This window comes from Anomalospiza imberbis, chromosome 32 (assembly GCF_031753505.1).
Source record: "Anomalospiza imberbis isolate Cuckoo-Finch-1a 21T00152 chromosome 32, ASM3175350v1, whole genome shotgun sequence".
NCBI classification, from domain to species: domain Eukaryota; kingdom Metazoa; phylum Chordata; class Aves; order Passeriformes; family Viduidae; genus Anomalospiza; species Anomalospiza imberbis.
In genome coordinates, this window is record NC_089712.1 from 810,238 (window position 1) to 832,319 (window position 22,082).

The 22,082-nt window shown below is 51.3% G+C and overlaps 2 protein-coding genes and 1 long non-coding RNA gene across 3 annotated transcripts in view; 2 read left to right on the forward strand and 1 right to left on the reverse strand.

The window, feature by feature from the left end:
* Window positions 1-22,082, forward strand: part of LOC137463911 (zinc finger protein 271-like) — a 309,559-nt gene that overhangs the window by 228,358 nt on the left and 59,119 nt on the right. The gene's annotated exons all lie outside the window — the stretch shown is intronic.
* LOC137463945 (uncharacterized) overlaps window positions 1,347-22,082 on the reverse strand; it is a 223,569-nt gene continuing 202,833 nt past the window's right edge. Inside the window, exon 2 of the long non-coding RNA XR_010994035.1 lies at window positions 1,347-2,205. This is a non-coding gene — a long non-coding RNA (uncharacterized lncRNA). The remainder of the gene's footprint in view (window positions 2,206-22,082) is intronic.
* Window positions 9,727-10,452, forward strand: LOC137463920 (olfactory receptor 14J1-like; the record flags this gene model as incomplete). The annotated part of the gene is made up of 1 exon (XM_068175290.1): window positions 9,727-10,452. A coding segment is annotated over one exon (594 nt), but the record flags the coding sequence as incomplete, so codon positions are not given.

Genomic DNA, 22,082 nt, shown 5'->3' on the forward strand with positions numbered 1-22,082 from the left:
CCAGATCCTCATGGAACCAAGGGGCCGGTGTGACACTGTGGGGCCTCATGGAAACAAGAGGCCATCATGAGCCTGCAGGGCTGTAACACCCCAGAACACTGAAATGCTGGGGGTCACCAAAGGTTCCTTTATTCGAGTTTGTTGTACAGGAGAAACACCAACCAGATATTCTCACCATGGCCAGATGCAAGGAATATTCTTGGTAGGAAGGGACCCAGCTCTGAAGTGAATGGCCCACACAGGGATTGAACCCCCAGCCTCGGTGATACCAGCACCATGCTCTAACCAATGGAGCTAAGAGATCAAAATTACACAAAATTTTACTGGCAAAATATAGACAATCAAGGAACTTGAGCAAAGGGTTTCATACAACATCCACTGCAGCATAAAACTCTTACCATAGCATTAACTTTGTTAACTTAGCCCACTTTACCTAAAAACCTTTAACCCTTACGATGATAAGTTACCCAAAAATGTTCCAGGTAAGCAGGATTAGAAGAAGAAGAAATAGAGAACAACAGAAAGACAGAAGATCTGTAGAAAGACACACACACAGACACCAACTGCTCAGGTTCCAGCATCATTAACAGAGGAACCCCAGGAGAAGGCAGGATCCAGACCATGGGCTGGCCTCGTGCTCCGGCTTTTAAACCCCTGGGCCTTCATGGGCCCGCCCCTGGGGTGGGACTGCCAGTTGCTTGCCCAATCAGAGTCAGGTTAGGCACAGCTGCTGGTGTGTGATTGACTGACAACTGGGCCAATCAGAGCTGGGTTAGCCCTGCCTGCTGTGTGATTGACTGACAGCTCAGCCAATCAGAGCTGGGTTAACACCGCCCCTTCCATGTGATTGACAGCTGTGCCAGGCCAGGGCTGGGGGCGGGGCTCTGTCCCACCACAAACCAAGGCCTGACCCGCTCCTGGTCCCACACGGGCATTCCGAGCATCCCAAGGTGTCTGGGGACATCGATCTCATCCAGCCTCTGACAGTGACCACGGTGACACTACAGAACCTCATGGAGCCATGGGTCAGTTGTGACACTGTGCTGCCCCATGGAATCAAGGAGACCATTGTGAACACAAGGGGCCCCAAGGAACCAAGGGTCCATGGTGACCTTGTGGAGCCCGCAGTGTCACAGAGGAGCCGTTGTGACACAGCGAGGGCGAATGGAGCCCCGGAGCCATTGTGACACATCAGGGCTTTGTGGAACCACGAAGCCATTGTGACATTGCAAGGCCCCGTGGAAGCACAGGGGCATTGTGACACTGCAGAAGCAAGGGGAACATTGTGACACTCCAGGGCCTCATGGAACCAAGCAGACCATTGTGACACTGTGGGGTCACACGAAACCAAGGGAACATGGAACAGGTCTGGCTGGCTGGGCCTCCAGGGGACCACCTGACAGGTCCAGCTGACCTTGGCATGTCGATGGCTGCTTCTCATCTGCCCCTGAAGCACTGGGGCTCTGGGCTTTCCTTCCTATGGGAGAGAACTGGCCTTCTCCTCCAGTGACCTTGGGCCAAAACTGGGATTCCTCCTCCAAATTTCCTTATATGCAAAGATTGTTCCCAGATAAAATCTGCCAGGAGAAACAGATCTGGCTGCCCTGGCCACCCAGGGGCCACCTCTCATCTGCCTTTGAAACACTGGGACCATGTGCTTTTCTTTCTTATGGGAAAAAAACATCCATCTCGACCAGGCACCCATGGCCAAAATGGGGCATCTGCCTCCAGAATTCCCTATATCCAAGGATAGCTCCCAGACAAAAGCTGCCAGGGGAGACAAGTCTGGCTGGCCTTGGCTTCCTGAGGGCTGGCACTCATGTGCCTCTGAAACACTGGGGCTCTGTGCTTTCCTTGCTAATGAAAAGAACTCATCTTCCTGTCCAGGCGCCCACGGCCAAAACTGAGATTCCACTTCCAAAATGCCCTGTGTCCAAGGATAGCCCCTAGACAAAAGGTGCCAGGAGAGACAGGCTTGGCCTAAGGGTGGCCACCTCTCATCTTCTTCCAGAACACTTGCATTTTGTGCTTTTCTTTCCTATAGGAAAAAACCATCCATCCTGACCAGGCGCCCATGGCCAAAATTAGGATCCCACCTCCAAAACTCTGTACATCCAAGGATTGCTCCCAAGTGAAAGCTCCCAGGACAGACAGGTCTGGGTGTCCTTGGCCTCTTGGGAGCTGCCTCTCACCTGCCTCGAAATACTGGGGTTTGATGCTTTCCTTCCTATGGAAAAGAACTGTCCTTCTTCTCAAGGTGTCCATGGTCCAAATGGAGATTCCTCCTCCCAAATTCCAAATATCCAAGGATCCCTCCATGACAAAAGCTGCCAGTACCGCCAAGTCTGGCTGGCTTGGCCTCCCAGGAGCCACCTCTCTCCTCTTCTGCCTTTGAAACACTTGGCCTCTGTGCTTTCCTTCTTATGGAAAAGAACTGTCCTTCTTATCTATGAGAAATGGCCAAAACTGGGGTTCCAGCTCCCGAATTCCCTATATCCAAGGGTCGCTTTCAGAATAAAGCTACCAGGACAAAGAGGTCTGGCTGGCCTAAGCCTCTGGTGGCCATCTTTCATCTGCCCCTGAATCACCGGTGTTCTGTGCTTTTCTTCGTATGGAAAAGAATTATGCTTCTCCTCCGGGTGTCCATGTCTGAAATTGGGATTCCACTTCTAAAATTCCCTATATCCAAAGGTTGTTCCCAGCCAAAATCTGCCAGTACCGTCAAGTCTGGCTGGCCTTGGCCTCTGGTGGCTGCCCCTGCCACACTGGGGCTCAGTTCTTTCCTTCCCATGGAGATCACTGTGACACGGTGGGGACCTCATGGAAGCAAGGGGATCATTGTGGCACCACTGGAGCCCATGGAACCAAGGGGCCATGGTGACACAGCGGGGCTTCATGGACCCAGAGACCATTATGACTCTGTGGGGCCTGATGGAACCATGGAGGCCATTAGGACCCTTCAGGGCCTCGTGTCACCAAGGGGGCATTGTGACACCTCAGGGCCTCATGGAAGCAAGGGACCATTGGGACACTGTGGGGCCTCATGGAACCGAGGGAACATGGAACAGGTCTGGCTGGCTTGGCCTCCCAGGGGCCACCTGACAGGTCAGGCTGATGTTGGAATGCCAAGGGCTGCCTCTCATCAGCTCCTGGAGCACTGGGGCTCTGTGCTTTCCTTGCTATGGGAAAGAACTGTCCCTCTTTTCAGATGCCCATTGCTAAAACTGGTAAGCTCCCTAAAAAATTTCCTCCCTGCAAAGTTATCTGTCAGAGCAAAACATGCCAGCTCTGGCTGGATTTTGCCTCTGGTGGTCACCTCTCATCTGCCCCTGAAACAGAGGGCTCTGTTCCTTCCTTCCTGTGGAAAAAAATACAGCCTTCTTGCCAAGGACCATGGCAAAAACTAGAATTTGGCCTCCCAAATTCCATATATCCAAGGATCGCTCCCAGACAATAGTAGCCAGGACAGACAGGTCAGGCTGGCCCTGTCCTCTGGTGATTTTCTTAGGCTGTGAGCTGAATGTTTTCATTTGAAAACACCTTGGAGAGGGCCCGGAGGTCTCTCAAGGCGGGGTTTTGGGGCCTCAGGCACATGACCACTACATACAGACAAAGAAGCTCTGTGCTCTGTGCTGTTGTGGTGGTTTTGCATCATAGAAGTGATGATCTAAGAGAAGCTGCTAGCAGTTTCCTCTGTGTCTGACAAAAAAACAATCAGTAATTAGCTTTGAGAGCTGACAATCTGTTAAACCACTAAGGAAACTGCACACGCCTCTGTGAAGACACAAGTTAAAGATGAGAAAGCCTGGCTGGGTCTGTTTCCCTTCTGGCCAGCAAAGAGGTGACCAGGCCGGCCCAGCCCCGTCTCAGCCAGGCCAGGCCGGGCGGCTCCTGCCGTGGGGCCGGGCCCCTTCCCAGGGAGCCGCCAGGCCCCATCGGCTGCCGGGCAGGGCAGGGGAGGCCGTGGGGCCGAGGCCGGGCCGGGCCGTGGCTGCGGTTGCTGACATCTGGCCGCTACCGAGCCCTGCCCCGCCGCCAGCCCAGGCCCAGCCAGGATCCGCCGGGCCCCAGGAGCAGCCCCGGGCCGGGCCGGCTCGGCCAAGGTTCTGCCGCCCTTGGGGTTCCCCCGCAACCAGCGGGCAGGGGAGGAGAAGCCATGGGCCCCGGCTGTGCTGCTGCTGTGCTCTGGCCTGGCTGCTGAGATCCTGGCCCTGCCCCAGCGCGGCCCAGCCTGACACAGCCCCAGCGCAGCCGCTGCAGGAACCTCCATGGTAAAACAGCTCCGGCCGCAAGTACCGAGCCCGGCCGGGGTCACGGAACCATCTGCAGGCCCCGGCTGAGATATTGACTCTTCCAGTGCTTCCATCCTCCCTCCAGTGAGAGAAAAGGACAAAGTGCAGGCATACACAGGAGCAACATGAAGACACCGAGGTCAGTGAAGAGGAAGTTGAGGCCCAGGTGGGAGGGATGAGGAGATGCCTTGATCTTGGGGCTGAAATCCTCTGGTAAAGCTATGGAGAAGGATGTAATTGATACATCAGACTCTGTTTTTCCTAATAACGCATTGAAAAGTGTGGGGAGATGATTTGTTCAGCAAAGGCCTCCATGGTAATGTAAGGAAATGTTGAAGTAGCTGTGATCCCATGAGAAGTTTGAACAATGAAAGACAGCAGAGTGATGAGAACCTATGCCCCCAGGGAGAGAAGAAGACCTCTGTTTCCAGAGATGAAGATGATTTCAGAAATAAATGAAGAGAACCTTTGCTCTTAAACAGCTCATCTGTAAACTAATACCTCATAAGTTGACATGGCCCATAAACACAGCTGTGGGAAATGCTGTGAAAGAAAGGGAGGGACTTCACCATTGCAGGCAGCTGCTATTCATGGAAATGAAAAGCCATGAGATAACTGTTTGTTTTGTGGAGAAGTCTCCATAACATTTACAAGAGGAACTTCTCTCCCTAAGTGAACTGAAGAAAGACTATTCTAGAGGTGGAAAGCTGACTGAAAATTTTAGGTTTTGTCTCTTTACATTGTCAGGTTGTATGGAGAGAGGAAGTGTTCTGAAAGTTTTGTTCTGATTCTTATTACTCTTTATTTCAGTTAAATTAATAAACTTTTCTTTATACCCTTTTAAAATTTTGAGCCCATATTGCATTTCTCCTAATCTTATCTCAGAGCAAGAAATTAGTAAGTATATTCTAGTGAATGCCCTGGTAATTAGCCAACACTGAACCCACCACACTAATTAACACATTGGCTGAGAAATCTCAAATTGGCAAAGCAAAGCCAATACAAAATCTTCCTGATGAACTGCCACAGACAAGAGGGAAATCAAGGCACAGCCATGGTTTGTCAGCCTTTGTTTGATCCTCATGAGCCCCGTGGTGCATTTGGAGCTGAGCCCTGGAACTTCAGGGCACGAGAGGAGATGGCACAAACCTTTCCAGGAGTCAAAGTCAGAAGAAAAGCCCAAAGTGTCTCAAAGCATAAATGGGACCCACTGAGGTCCATCCCCAAAGCAGGCTCCTCATGGGCTCCTTGGAGGAGAGAACTGGAGGCCAGGATGGCACAAAAACCTCTCAGAGACTCAAAAGAGCACAAAAACCTCTCAGTATGGAAAGGAAAATCCAAAGTAATTTACAAAACTTGAGTATCTCAAAGCATTCATAAGCCCCACTGAGTGTCAGCACAAAGCTCTCAAGGGACTCGTTAAAGCAGATAATTGGGGCCATGATTGCACAAACCTCTCTCAGAGTCTGGATCAAAAGGGAAACACCAAGTACCTTAAAAGAACTGAAGTACCTTGAAGCATTCATGAGCCCCACTGAGTGTTGTTCCTGACAAAGCCTCTCCAGGGACTAATTACAGCAGATAATTGGAGGCCATGATTGCACAAAGCTCTCAGAGACTCCAAGGCAAAAGCCAAAGCCAAAGTGCTTTGAAAAACCTGCAGTCCCTGGGAGCATGAAGGAGCCCCCAGGGCCATTCCTGAGCAAGGCTCCCCAGGGACTCCTTCCAGCAGATCCCTGAGGCCACTGGGATGTGGGCTAGGGGGGGATGTGAGGGCAGGACAAGGGGCTGACAGTGCCCAGCCTGGCTGGGGCTGTGCCAGGAGGCCCCAGTGCCTCAGGACAAGGTGTCTCCTGACAGCCCTTGGTGGCACAGACCCTGCTGTGCCCCAGGGCACCAAGACTTGGCTTCTCTTTGTCCCCACCTGTCATCAGTGCCTCCAGTTCTCTGCTCTGCCTGGGGCCTGGGGACACTTTCTCAGTCGTGTCCCTCAGTGGGACCCATTAAAAGTCAAAGGAACTTTGGAGATGGATTCTGACTTGGAGCTCTGGAGAGGTTTCTGCAGCTCCCTCTCAGGGCCTGATGTCCAGGGCCTGAGCACAAAGCCCCAGAGGGTCATTAAAGTCCTTGTGCTGTGTCTGTGCTGCTGAGCTGGGCCGGGCTCCTGGCCCAGAGGGTGATCCTGGCAACCAAGGAGAGCTTCAAAAGCACATTTCTCTGGATGAGCAGCTCTTCTCCCAGCCCAGCAGGGCTGGGGCACTGCCGGCAGCCAGCCTGGGCACAGCACAGAGGTACAGAGAGCTTCCATCAGTCAGGGCTGGGAAGGTGCTGAGAAGTGCCTGGGGCACAATCACTGGCAGCCCTTGGCACAGGAACCTCTGGCTGCAGGACAATGCAGCTGCAGCTCCTGGAGTGATCTCCTACAGCTGGAACATCCCAATGCCCACAGACCCTGTGAGTACATTCTCTGATCATCTCTTGTGCAGAGCAGCCAGGGGTGCCCAGGGCTGTTCTGCAGAGCAGGGTCCTGCAGCCCAGGGCGCTGTGCTGGGCCAGGGACTCTGCTGCCTGCCAGGGACAGCTCTCAGCCGGCCCGGGGAGCTGCTCCCAGCGCTGGAGAGAAGCTGTGGGGGGAAGGAGCTACCCTGAGCAGGGCAGGTGCTGCTGCTGAGAGCTGCTGGCTGGGGCAGGGCTGCTCCCAGCTCCAGACCAGCCTGGGCACAGCTCCGGAGGACACTTCCTAGAGGAGGTAAACCTGGGATTGCTGTAAAGCTCAGGAGCTTTCCTGAGAGTGTTTTCCATTTCCTGCTTGCAGAAGGATGGGAAAGTTGCGGTGATGACAAAAAGATTTCTGCTTTTTATTCATTTTTCATATATTTGTCGCTCTGTAAATTACTATTATATAGTTATAAAAATATAATCCTTACTTAACTCTATATAACTCTTAATTAACTCTATTAAACTACTGTTATGTACTTTTATAACTATAATCCTTAATTAACTCTAGTACATTTCCTAACCTTTCTCTTAGATTTTAGAAAAATTACCTGTCTAAATACATTCCTGAAATACTATATAGTCTTATGATCAGGAAGAGGACCCACAAGAAGAATATTTTTGTTTTTGAGCAGAATTTAAGCAGTCATAACAAAAACGTGCAAAAAAAAACCCTTGGACCTACTCCAATGGGTTGAGCAAGGGGTTGTTACTGGGGCAACTGAATCTCCTACTGGATGTTCCTGTTAAATATCCTAATTAATCAACCATAATAAATTGTTGAAATCAGGGGCCAGGTATGACCCATCCCCACTGGGACACCTGGAAGCTTCCAATAAAGGTCTGTTTTTTACTTTACTGGTCTAACACTGTTTTTACTTTACTGTTCTAACTTTGTTGCAAGGTTTTTGGTTTTTTTTTTTTTTCCTCTTTTGATTATAGAAAACAGGGGGATGAGAGAAGCAGAACAGGAATTGTGATCCCAGAATCACAGAACATTCTGAGTTGAAAGGGACACACAGGATCATCAAAGGAATGTGTGAACATTTACAGAGACTCCAGAACTGTGACTTTGGGTGGTCAGTCTCTCTGCTGGCAGCCTCCCAAAGGGCCTTCAGCCACTCCTCAGCCCTGGACAGCAGCAGCATCACCTTTGCAGGGCCCAGCAGGGCTCTCCTGAGCTGCCCTCGCCCAGCTGCACACAGACGCTGCCCCAGCCAGGGCCCTGCACACAGGCAGGTTTCTGTAGGGCCGGGCCGAGGGCACCCAGGGTGGGATGGGCTCTGTGAGCGCTGGCAGGGACAAGGCACCTCTCAGGAGGGAATGTCCAGTCCCAGGGAGATGCGCAGGGAAGCAGAGGGGGCTGAACAGAGCAGTGCTGGGGCAGGAGGGCACTGTTGGTGTGTGGGAGGTGCCGGGCACAGCTGGGCACGGGAACACTGTCCTGAGTGCCCGGCTGTCTCTGCCCTGCCCTCTCAGGCACAGCACCACAACATCTTCTCCTGTTTCTGCACTCCCCTGATATTGTCAGTGTTTTCTGGTGCTCTCAGGGAGGCTCTGGCATTTGCAGCAGCTGAGTCAGGCACTGCCCTTGGCATTCCTGCCAGGCAGGGCTGTCCATGGGAATGGGGTGTCCAAGCTTCCCTGGGACCTGTGGGGCTGTGGGCAAAGCAGTCCATGGGAAAGGGGAATGAGCTGAGCCCCTCCCTGAGATCCCATCATGGGCACAGCCGGGGATCTCCTTGCTGTGCCCTTCCCAGCTCTGAGCTGCCCTCCTGGGTGCAGAGCTGTGCCAGAGCCTCTGGGAGTTCCCTGAATGTCCCACGGGGAAGTGCAGAGCTGCCACAGCTGAGGAAATGCTGCTGGGCTGGCCAAGGGAGCCGTGAGTGTCCTTGGCACAAGGGGGTGCTGAGAGCTTGCCGAGAGACCTTTGGAGAGGGTGAGACATTCAGGGATCCCTCTGCTCTGAGCAGGGTCTGGTTTATCCCAGGGTGACCCAGGAGTGTGATTGTGCTCTGATTGCAGCCAAAGGTGCAAAGCCAGGGCAGTTGGGAACAAGCCCATCCAGCCCCTCACCTTCCCTCAGCCACATGGTTCTCACATGTCTCAGTGGCAAACTCTGAGTGCAGCAGGAATGCTGGTGATTTCTGACCTCAGAGAGCCAGGAATGATGTGTGGGTAGGAAAACAATTCCAAAAATCAACTCATGCTACCTATTTCCTTAAGAAATAGAGTGAAATTCCTTTAGAAGTGTGACTGCAGATGCTACCAACCCTTTCTGCAGTAGGAGTGATTGGCCTGAAAAATCTTGAATATCCAGCCTTGTCGCTCTGCCACATGGCCACAAACCCAGGGCAGTGGAGCAGGAATGGCTCCGCAAGAGCTCCCACGCACAGCCGTGGCTGCTCCTGGCACACACAGCCAGCACAACTGGAGCTCAGGCAGGGACCTGGGTGAAGGTTTTCCCAGATCAGGAACAAGGGTGTGTGAGTTCCAGCAGGACAGTCTACCGGAAATGGCCCAGGTTTGGCTCCAAGCAGCCTCTCCTGACTTCTCTGTCCTTTCTGCCTGAACAGGTCCCCATGTGCAGCCACAGCCAATGTCCAACAGCAGCTCCATCAGCCACTTCCTCCTGCTGGCACTGGCAGACACGCGGCAGCTGCAGCTCCTGCACTTCTGCCTCTTCCTGGGCATCTCCCTGGCTGCCCTCCTGGGCAACGGCCTCATCATCAGCGCCGTAGCCTGCGGCCACCACCTGCACACGCCCATGTTCTTCTTCCTGCTCAACCTGGCCCTCAGCGACCTGGGCTCCATCTGCACCACTGTGACCAAAGCCATGCACAATTCCCTCTGGGGCACCAGCACCATCTCCTACACAGGATGTGCTGCACAGCTCTTTTTTTTTGTCTTTTTCATGTCAGCAGAGCTTTCCCTCCTGACCATCATGTGCTACGACCGCTACGTGTCCATCTGCAAACCCCTGCACTATGGGACCCTCCTGGGCAGCAGAGCTTGTGCCCACATGGCAGCAGCTGCCTGGGCCAGTGCCTTTCTCAATGCTCTGCTGCACACAGCCAATACATTTTCCCTGCCCCTGTGCCATGGCAATGCCCTGGGCCAGTTCTTCTGTGAAATCCCACAGATCCTCAAGCTCTCCTGCTCCAAATCCTACCTCAGGGAACTTGGGCTTCTTGCAGTTAGTGGCTGTTTAGGACTTGGCTGTTTTGTGTTCATTGTTTTCTCCTATGTGCAGATCTTCAGGGCCGTGCTGAGGATCCCCTCTGAGCAGGGACGGCACAAAGCCTTTTCCACCTGCCTCCCTCACCTGGCCGTGGTCTCTCTGTTCCTCAGCACTGCAGCATTTGCCTACCTGAAGCCCCCCTCCATGTCCTCCCCATCCCTGGATCTGGCCCTGTCAGTTCTGTACTCGGTGGTGCCTCCAGCCCTGAACCCCCTCATCTACAGCCTGAGGAACCAGGAGCTCAAGGCTGCAGTGTGGACACTGATGACTGGATGCTTTCAGAAACATTAAACTGCTGGCCAGTTTCTGCAAATTACTTGTAATAAAAGTAATCTCTGAAACTTCTTGTTGGTTTCATTTTGGAGGTTCTTTTTCTTTGTTTTACTTTTTCAATATTGTCTACAAATAAATGTCATTGTTTGTGCCACTGCTGTCCATCAGTCCCTGCAGGTCCCTTTCTGCCTGGCTGCTGTCCAGCCACTCAGTCCCCAGCCTGTAGCACTGCAGGGGTTGTTGTGACCAGAGTGCAGGACCTGGCACTTGGACTTGTTAAACCTCACCTTGTTTGATTTGGGCCCTGTATCCAGCCTGTCCAGGTCCCTGTGCAAAGCCTTCCAGCTGATCTGCACTCCCAGGCAACTTGGTGTCACCACAGTTCCATGAGGCCCCAGAGTGACCCAATGGTCTCCATGATTCCTTTAGGCCTCCTAGTGTCACAATGTCCCTTTGGTTCCATGGGACCCCTTGGTGTCACCAAGTCCCTTGGGTCCTTGTGCCCTACAGTGTCACAATGGATCCTTGGTCCCAAGGCCCTGCAGTGTCCCAATGGATCCTTGGTCCCCAAGGCCCTGCAGTGTCACAATGGATCCTTGGTTCCATGAGGTCTGGCAGGGCAGCAATGGATCCTTGGTCCCTTAAGGCCCTGCAGTGTCACAATGGCCCTTGGTCCCCAAGGCCCTGCAGTGTCACAATGGATCCTTGGTCCCAAGGCCTTGCAGTGTCACAATGGAATCCTTGGTTCCATGAGGTCTGGCAGGGCAGCAATGCTCTCCTTTGTACAACAGTGTCACAATGGCCTCTTGGTCCCAAGGACCACCACGGTGTCAAACGTGTTTCCTTCATTCCACGAGTCCCTGAGGAGCAGCAATGGCCCCTTGGTTCCATGGGACCCTGCAGTGTCACAGTGGCCCCATCATGACACGAGGTCCTGCTCTGTCACAGAGCTCTGCATGGTTCCACAAGGCCCTGCAGGGTCACTGTGGCCTCTTGGTTCCACGAGGCCTCAGAGAGCCACAATGAATTCCTTGGTGCTGCCGTGTCACAATGGAGCCCTGGCGACACAAGATCCTGCAGTGTCACCAGGGACCCTTGGTTCCATGGGCCACCACAGTGTCACAATTGTTCCCTCAGTTCCCAGAGTCTTTGCAATGGAGCAATGGCCCCTTGATTCCACTGTCCCCAGGTTCTCCCAAGGGTCTCCTTGGTTCCGCAGTGTCACAATGGCCCCTTGGTTCCACAAGGCCCCACAGTGTCACAGTGGCCTCTGTGGTTCCACCAGGACCCAGACTGTCACAATGCACTCCTTGCTTCCATTCAGCCCCACAAAGTCACAATGGCCCCTTGGCTCTGTGGTGCCATGTCACACACAGTGTCACCATGGTCCTCTTAGTGCCACAAGGCCCCTCAGTGTCACAATGGCCCCTTGCTTCCCCAGGGCCCTGCAGTGTCACAAGCATCAGAGAATCAACCAGGCTGGAAAAGACCTTGGAGAGCATCAAGTCCAACCTGGGACCCAGCACCGCCTTGTCACCCAGACCATGGCACTGAGCGCCACATCCAGTCTTTCCTGAAACACTTCCAGGGACGGTGACACAACCACCTCCCTGGGCAGCCCATTCCAATGCCCAATCACGCTTTGTGTGAAGAATATTTCCTAATGTCCAGCCTAAAGTTCCCCTGGTGGGGCTGAAGGCTGTGTCCTCTTGTCCTGTCTCTGTTCCCTGGGAAAAGAGCCCGACCCCCAGCTGGCTGCACCCTCCTGTCAGGGAGTTGTAGAGAGTGATGAGGTCTCCCCTGAGCCTCCTCTTCTCCAGGATCAACAACCCCAGCTCCCTCAGCTGCTCCTCACAGGACTTGTGCTCCAGACCCCTCACCAGCCTTGTTGCCCTTCTCTGGACACGCTCCAGCCCCTCCAGGTCCTCCCTAAATTGGGGGTCCCAGAACTGGACACAGCACTCGAGGTGCTGCCCAACCAGTGCTCAGCTCCTGCTGGCCCACACCATTCCTGATCCATAGGTGTTCCAGGGGTTGGATAAAGGAAATGGTGTGGAGGGGGTGGGGACAAAGTGTTATTGATTGTCAGACATGAAAGGTCTTAATTTTCATATCTGTTCAGACTGCATTAGAAGGTGCAGGGGGTCAATATCAATTGGGGATTGCTGATACCAATCTATAAACAGGAAAACAAAACTTAAGAGGACAAAACAATTCCCTGCATTGTTTTCAATATACTAAATATTCACTTTGAATACACTTAAGAAATCTATCTAATTAGCCACAGAAGAGTTGAAAACTTCAATTAATCCCAGGGGCTGTTCTTGTTCAGGCATTTTGAACAAGTGTTTATGAGCTTTTCACACTGAATTCCTGAACTGAAGAGCTCAAGAAAGAAGAGGCCTCTGGAGGAGGAAAATTCATCAGCAACCTCCAAGGGGCTGAGGATCCATCCCCATTAGAGCAGCAATGACCAGCAATGGGCACAGCTTTGTGGCTGCCCCAGCTCTGGGATGGGCCCTGGGCCTGGAGCAGGAGCAGCTCTGGAGGGCCCCAAGGCCGGGCTCTTGTGCTGGCCTGGGCAGATGGGATGGCAGCAGGGGCTGCAGAGCTCTCAGCACCTCAGCCCGAGGGGAGCAGGGCACCCAGGGAGCCTCCTTTGGCCTTGGCCAAGCCCCTTCCCCCATGGCTGGGGCTGAGTCCTGGCTGAGCTGCAGCTGCTGCTGTGCCCTGGCCAGGGGCTGAGGCCGTGGGGCCAGTGGCCAGAGCAGCCTGGGCTGAGCAGAGCTGTGGGGCCAGAGCCGGCTGGGCTGTGCTGGGGAGAGGCCCTGGGTGCTGCACAGAGCTCAGGGCAGCTGGCAGAGCTTGCAGGGAGCTGGGCTGGGCTCAGAGAGCCTGGCACAGAAACCATCAGTGTCCATCCCAGCCTGGCTGAGCGTGCAGGGCAGGACTCAGCCCAGGCCTTGTGGGGCAGGGCCAGCGCCTGTGCAAGGCATGGAAAACAGGCAAGTGCCCGAGAGAGGAGGCTGCTCTGTGCCCTTGGGGGCATGGACACAGCAGGAACACTCAGGAGCCCAAAGAGCCTCCATGGCTGTGCTGGAGACCAAGGCTGGAGCAGGGAAATGCAGGGCTGCTGCGCCATGGGGAGGGCATTGAATTCCAGCACACACCTCAGCTCTCTGATGGTCCCGGCACCATGCTGGGCCCTGTTTCAGGCTGGAGCAGAGCAGATGTTGATGGCACAGGAGCCCTGCAGGGCTGGCAGGGACCTGCAGCTTGCAAGGTGCTCTGCTCTCCCTCAGCTCCTCTCTGAGAGATCCAATCCCAGCTCGGCACCTCAGGGCACAAGTGGCACTGCCTGTCCATGGGCACACAGCTGATGTCTGCCTGGAAAGCGGCACAGGTTTTAATACTTGTACATTTCATGATATGCAAGGACATTTTTATTATCTGCGTCACTTGAGTACTTTTAAGAAACAGCAATTTTCTGATGTAATGATGGAGAAGGAGAAGAAATACTGATCTTCCCATCTCCTTGAGTCACCAATATTCTGTTTATTCTTTCCTCTCCCTCTTCCTTCAGGTGTTTCCAGTTCTCCTGTTGAAATGGCCATGTCTAAGGACATCTCTGCACTAGACCAGGTGGATCTATGTACTTCCCGTTGCACCCAGATTTCCCCCTCCAGATGCTTTCGGGTCATTCAAATGTCTCTCAGTTGACTGGTTCCACGCTTTGCACATCAGAGAGTGGCCCAATCTTTTTGAAGTTCAAATAAATATTAATTACATCTTACTATTTTTAAATCTATAATAGAATTGCCTTTTCTTATGTCTTTGTCTAAAACTGTTCCTGTACAGAAATTCCCTTGGGGATGGGGGACATGTCAGATGCTGCTGGGACATCACAGAGAGCTGAGGGAAGAGCTGTGATGGTTATTAAACTCTTCAAATGTTCAACTTGTGTTTGTTGGCAGGAAACCTTTCTGTGCCTCTGAGTGTCACCATCCCGGAACCCAAAGGACACAAACCTGATGAGTTGTGGTTCCCACTGCAGGGGCACTTGGACCTTGGCTCTGCACAGGAGAGCTCTTCATCCACTTTCCCTCTTTTCCTCCCTCTTGGCATGGAGGGAGCTCCTGACTTCAGCCTGTGACTCCTGTGTGCACAGAGCAAATCTGGGCAGAATCAGGGCAGGGAGGGTTTGGGGGGACCTTGCTGGGCACAGAAGGTGTTTTCCATTGCTCTGAGACTGTCTGCTGTGCAAAGTGGAGTTAATATCCAGCAGAGGAATGACTTTTGCATTTGCTGGAGCTGTGCCTTCCCTTGGCTTTGTTGGCTGACAAGAAATGAACATCCCTCTGTGTCTCAAGAAGCTCCTTCTCCAGGGAAAGCAGGTGGGAGTTGGAGCCAAGGAGCTGAAACCTGCAGGTGCAGCCTGGGCTGGAGGGAGCTCAGATTTGCACAAGGCTGCTCTGAGTGCCAGGGCTTGGATGGGGGAAATGGTGGGTTGGGGGTAGGGACAGAGTCTGATTGATTGTCAGCCATGAAGGGTCTTGATTTTCATATCTATTCCAACTGCATGAGGAGGTACTTGGATTCAGTGTCAATTGGAGAGTGCACTTATTAATGTAATACAGGGAAAAAAAACCTAAACAGGACCTGAAAAATCTTTTCTCACTGTCTTTTTAAATCTAGTGTAATCACTTTGAAGAGGCTTCTGTAATTGGGATAATTAACCACAAATGATTTGAACACTTACATTATTCCCAGATGCTTGGCTTGTTAAGGTGTTTTGAATGTTAATGAGCTCTGGGACACTGAATTGCTGAACTGAAGAGCTGAAGGCTGAAGAAGCCTCTGGAGCAGTAAAATTCAGCAGCAGCCTCCAAGTTGCTGAGGATGTCAGCAGCCCCCACTGAGGCCATCCCTGCCCAGAGACCGTGGGGGAATGGGCAGACAAGGAGAGCGTCCCTGGGGCTGGGGCAGCAGAACTCAGAGGCACCAGCGGCTCCAGCTGGGAAATGGAGTGTGGAATGTGGCTGTGAAAGCCCTGCCTGGGCTGTGCCAAGCAGCACACACAAGCCCTGACCCCCAACCCTCAAACAACTCTCTCAAGGAGACATTTAAGAGGAATTGCAATTGTTTGTGTCCTCTGAGTTGGATGCACTGGAGAAATACCAACAAGAGATTCTCAGGAGCTCCAAACAACAAAACAGCCTTTACTGGGAACTTTAGAAAACCAGAGAAACTTTGGCAAAAGGTTTAATATAACATTTAATCAACAAAAACACTTCTCAAAGCATTAACTTGGCCCATTCGACTTCACAAACTCTAAGCCTGTTCAATTTTAAGTTAACCAGTATTTGCAAGAGGACAGAAATAGAAGTAGACAGAGATAAAAATAAGATTTAGAGAAGAACACACACAGACAGCTACCAACTCCTGGATTCCAGCGGGGTTCAGGTAGAAATTCCAAGGGGAGGTAGGGTCAAGATGTGTGCTTGGCTTGTGGTCAGCCATAAATACCCCTTGGTGTTCCTGGGCCCTTCCCCAGGTGGGACTTGGGGTCATTTGGTCACTCAGGAGCTGGGCTGGGGGCTCCAGAGGTGGCTGTGGAGCATTGCCTGTGCTGTGCCAGGGACTGGCAGACACTGCTGGGCTGGGATAGAGGCTCTGGGGGGATTGGGGTTCCAGGGCAGGGCAGGGCTGGGGTTCCAGGGCAGGGCAAGGCTGGACCTGCCCCTTCCTCCCCACACAGGAAATGTTTCCAGCCAACAATCTCCTCCAGGCTGTTACAACAGGCAGTGTTTGGAGGTGAAATCCCAATTCTGGCCATGGCCATCTGGACAAGAAGGACAGTTTTTTTCCATAGGAAGGAAAGCCCAAATTCTTATCTCAATTCTGGTTTGATTGCCTGGATTTTGTTGGGTTTTGTTGTTGCTTTGTTTCCTTTTCTGTGCCTGCAGTGTCCAGTCAGGAGCAGAGTGACTCTTGCCAAGGAACTTTGTGGTGCTGTTGCTCAATATTAAATCTGGTTTTTGCTGATCCCTTGCTGGGGATTTTTTCAGCGCTCTCAAGCCCTTGTTGGTAACAGGGTGAAGAAGCCCTGGCCCAGGCTCTGGCCCTGGGGGACACGGGGACGCTGCCAGGGGGTCCCTGTCCCCCTGTCCCACCCCCCACAGCCCCAGCCCCCGTCCCCGTGTCAGGCTCTGGGGTCGATCTCGTGGAACATCCTCTGGGGGAGACTGCGGCACCGGGGGCGGGGGGACCCGGGGGGACAGGGGACCCCTCTGTGCACGAGCAGCGTTGGACTTCTCTGGGGGAACTGGGAGGGGGGGCTGGGGTGGAGTGACCTCCCCAGTGACCTCACACAGCCCCTGTGATGTCACACAGCCCCTGTGATGTCACACAGCCCCTGTCATGTCACAGCCCACTCTGAGATGTATCAGGCCACCTGTGATTTCATAGAGATATCTTGTGAGGTCACAGCCTGCTCTTTGAGGTCCCAGTCTGCTCTGTGATGTCACAAAATCTTCCCTGTGATGTCACAGCCCAGCATGTGATGTCACAGACACCCTGTGATGTCACAGCCAGCTCTATGATGTCACAGCCACCTTTGTGATGTCATGCAGCCTCGCTGTGATGTCACAGCCAGCTCTGTGATGTCACAACCCACTCTGTATTGTCTCAGCCTTCTCTGTGACATCACACAGCTGCTGTGTGATGTCACCGAGCCCTTTTCTACAATGGCAGAGTCTTCTCTGTGACCTCACAGCCCATTCTGAGATGTCACACAGCCAGCCTGTAATGTCACAGCCGACTTTGTGACATCACAACCTCCTCTATCATGTCACAGCCTGCCCTGTGATGTCACAGCCTGCTCTGTGATGGCAGAACTCACTTATCATGTCACACAGCACCTCTGTGGTCACACAGACCCACCCTGTGATGTCACAACACCTTCAGTGATGGAACACAGCCACCCTATAATGTCACAGCACACTCTTTGACCTCACAGCTTGCTCTGCTCTGTGATGTCATACAGGCATGCTCTGATGTCACAGCCTGCTCTGTGATGTCACATAATAAACCAGTGATGTCACAGCCAACTATATGATGTCACAACCTGGTCTGTGATGTCACACAATCACAGAATCACAGAATTGCTGGGTTGGAAGAGACCTTCAAGATCATCGAGTCCAACCCATGCCCTAACACCACCTCAGCTAAACCATGGCACTGAGTACCACATCCAGTCTTTTTTAAACACATCCCATGATAGTGAGTCCACCACCTCCCTGGACAGACAATTCCAGTACTTTATCACCCTTTCCATAAAAAACTTTTTTCCTAATATAAAACCTAAATTTCCCTTGGTGCAGCTGAAGACACTGTCCTCTGGTCCTGTCAGTTGCTGTGAGGAGCGAGAGACCGACCCCCACCTGACTGCAACCACCTTTCAGGGAGTGTGGAGAGTGATAAGGTCACCCCTGAGTCTTCTCCAAGCGGAACAACCCCAGCTCCCTCAGTCGTTCCTCACAGCACTTGTGTTCCAGACCCCTCACCAGCCTTGTTGCCCTTCTCTGGACACGCTCCAGCCCCTCCATGTCCTTCCAAAATTGGGGAGCCCAGAACTAGACAGAGCACTCGAGGAATGGTGCCAGTACAGGGGAAGAATGCCAAGTACACCAGTGCCAAGTACAGGGGAAGAATGTTCTCCCTGCTCCTGCTGGCCACACCATTCCTGATCCAGGCCAGGAGCCATTGGCCTTCTTGGCCACCTGGGCACACTGCTGGCTCATGTCCAACCTGCTGTCGACCAGTGCCCCCAGGTCCCTTTCTGCCTGGGCACTGTCCAGCCACACCGCCCCCAGCCTAGAGCTGTGCAGGGGGTTATTGTGGCCAAAATGCAGGACTTGGCACTAGGACTGATTAAACTTCATCTTACTGGAATCATCCATCTATCCAGCTGTTCCAGGTGTTCCTGCAGAGCCCTCCTACCTTCCAACAGATGGACACATGCTCCAAGTTTAGTGTCATCTGCAGATTTACTAATGAAAAGCTCAATCCCCTCATCCATGTGGTCAATAAAAATATTGAACAGAGCTGGCCCAGCACAGAGCCCTGAGGGACAGCACTGGTGACTGTCCCCAGCTGGATGCAGCACCGCTCACCACCACTCTCTGGGCCGGCCATCCAGCCAGTTCTGAACCCAGCACAGAGTGCTCCTGTCCCAGCCGTGGGCTGCAGCTTTTCCAGGAGTGTGCTGTGGGAGACAGTGCCAAAGGCCTTGCTGGAGTCCAAATAGACACATCCACAGCCTGTCCTGCATCCACCAGGAGGGTCACCTGGTCATAGAAGGAGACCAGGTTGGTCAAACACGACCTCGCCCTCCTAAACCCCTGCTGGCTGGGTCTGACACCCTGGCCATCCTGGAAGTGCTGTGTGATGGCACTCAGTGTGAACTGTTCCATGACCTTACCACGTACTGAGGTCAGGCTGACTGGCCTGTGTCACGATCCGCTTATTGCGGGGTGTCGTGATGGTTCTTTTCACCGATCCCAAAAGTACAAAAAGGCAAACAACAAGTGACTATCAGTTAATCACAACAAATGCACCTTTATTAGGGGCCAAAACAGTATATGCGATAGTGGGGATCAGAAAGGAGATAAAAGAATAGAGAGGGAGAGAGATGAGAGGGGTATGGGAATAGCTACCAACACAGGTGAGATCCTCAGTGGTCCGGACGATGGGGATCCGTCTGTCGTGTCGGGGGAGTCTCCGAAGCTCTGGTCGACTCGGGGTTCCAGTTATAGTCCACAGAGGAAAGAGGGGGGAACAAGTGTAACAATGAAAGTCCATTGTAATCGCCACGAGGGAACAGGTGAGTCCACAGAAACACCAAAGCAAGATGAATACAATGAAGAATAAGTCCATTGAAATTACTGAAGGGAGACAGGTCATGTCATTAGTGGTCAGACCACCAAATTCCCCTCCTCCCTATAGTAGAGGTCTCAGTCTCAGTCCTTGGGAGGAGGGTTCTCGTTCTTTATTTGTCCCAGTGGTAACGAGGCAGATAAGGGGTCTTCAATGAAGGACCACGGGAGTCACTCCAAAAGTTCATTCGGCTTAAGAACGGAGATTAGAAGCAGGCCGCGCATCAGGCTGTCCCGAGCTGGGTCCATGTCAGGTCTTTGCCAAGTCCTTGCCAACTCCTTGCCAAGTTCTTGTCAGGCCTTGTTTGGAACAGCTAGCATGATGGTTCAGTGGTTCCACCTGCACTGTGTCCTGTTCTCAGCCGGAACTGCAGCGGGGGAAGGGATTCTTTCTCGTGGCAATCGGAAGGCAGAATGGAGAACAAGGGGCTTCAGACGGGCTCTTACACCACCCCGTGACTGACGATTGCCCTTGAAAGATCTTCAGCAGGATTCCATGGGGTCGTTGTGGAGTCTTCAGGACTCGTCAAGTGTTGGTAGCACATCCCAGGGAAAAGAGAAGAGAAAAAGAAAAGGAAAGAGAAAACAGGAAAACTAAAACATATTAATAAGCAAATTATAATTAAATAATAAGCAAAATTCAATAAGTATTAATTAAATCAGTAATAGTCAAACAATAAAGTGTTTAGATATTAATCAGTATTATTCAATTAAACAATAAATTGATCAAATAGTAAACCAGTATATTATTGATATTACTCAGTACAATTTTATAATCAAATAATTTAAAACAGTGATTAGAATAAATCATAGGAGAAAATTATGTAAAACATATCTTCTAACTTATAATCTCCTTGTGTCTACAGTCCTGGGAACATCTATAGTGTAGAGGATGTCGGCCAGGTGGTGTGCATTAATTATAGATGTCAATTTTGTTAACCGCTTCATCATTCTCCAATTCACAATAAGCAAGATTACTGATAAAACAAAACCAATCATAACTAAAATCAAAAGAACAACAATGGGATGACACAATTTGTTTAGGACACCGGTGGCGGTAGGCGACCACCCGAAAAGGGTATCCCACCACCTGTGTTCAGCATCACTTTTCACCCTTTCTACAACACGATGCATTTCTTGCACATTATGATGAACCGCTACCAGAGTTTTCTGTCCACTCTCCTTGATTTTTCCCAGGATCTCTATTAGGTCTTGATGAAGTAATAATTGTTTTACCAGAGTAAGGTTCATCCCAATGGGAGTAGGCAGTAGCTTGTGAATCAACGTGAGATTGGATTCTAAAAGTTCATGTGAAGTAACTGGAGCTACAAAAGAAAAATCACATCCTGCAATCTTAGTAAAGTTGCAAGCACAAAAATTTGAATGATTTTTAGTATCCACTATTATACTTTCTATAAGTACAGTATCACAAGCAGTTCTGAAACAGGCACACCCATTGCCTGTATATACAAGGACTGTTTCAGAAGTCTCATTAGGATGAATATCAAAGTGACAGATATTTTGTTCTGTGTCCAGACAAATATCTTGAGCTACAATTGCATTACCTTCACAGATAAACCCTAGTTGTTCTCGGATAGTACAGGACTCTAAATTGACAGTTTGCCATTTATTATCGATTTGACGGGCCCATTCTCTATGTTCAGAAGGATAGAAAGTGGCTCCATCATGATTCAATTCTAGTGCAATGATAGGGAATATCAAATGTACTGAGGCATCACTTATGGTCAACACAAATGCTGTGGCTATGTTTGTGATGGGGTTATAAGTGAAATTCACTAAATTCCACCAGGATTGGAAATCCCTTTCAAAATCAGTGGCACTGTCCCAGACTATTTTCCTAATTTCAGTAGGAAAAGTGCCTTCTTCACCTTCTCTTATAATTGAGGCAGCAACTGACTGCATCCATAATTGAGCCTGGATACAGCTAAGAGCTAAGGAAACATTGCTTTGTGTGGCATTAAGTGCATCAATTATCAATTTGCTATCATACTATTTAGGATTCCCAGTCCCGTTCCCACAACACCAGTTATGTCTCTTGGCGCTCGGTTTTTTGGAGGGTTCCACTGTCGCAACCAGGTTGTCCAGCCCTGAAAAGAGGTTTGCAAAAAGGGTGAACAAGCTGGTTGTATTTCTGAGACATTATTTTGCATCAGCAATTTAACTTGTTTGAGAGACCATGCTGGATTAAATAATATCTGTTGTTGGCCGGTTTTCCTGATTATATATGGCCCAACTTCAAAAATTTTCGGGGTAAGCATAACTGGTGGTTGGGCTCGAGTGGTGGTGGTGGTGGTGGTATGAACCGTAGTGGATTGAGCTACAGCATTTATTATGAACTTAAAAGAAAGCCCTTCAGTGTTTTTTTTTTTTCCCATAAGCAAACTACTTCTGCAGTCTGTGTTAATGTAAAATTGTGCCAATAACCCTGTACGCTTGGGTGCGTACAAACCTTTTTGTGCTTAAAGAGATCCTTTCACCTTTTCGGCATGCTACCACAATTATTTCAGACCATGGCCACTCAGCTGGTTTCTGGCCATAGGGTAGTGGTAGGATGCAGAAAAGTATCACCAGTTTTATCATGGATTAGGTGGTCTTCATGTCCCTCGGAGTTCTTCTGTAAAAGTAAACACAACAGAATCCTGCCACTTTAAGGCAGAAAAGGTTAGAATGATGGAATTATCCAGCGTGTGTTTATCCAGTGCTCTTTTCCTAGAGCATCAGAGGCTGTCCAGGCATGTTTATTCAGAAAGGGTTTTAGCACAAGTGGTACTAGCCCTATAGTAAGGGAGGTCCACCAGAACAGGTTGGCCAGGGTAATGTGCT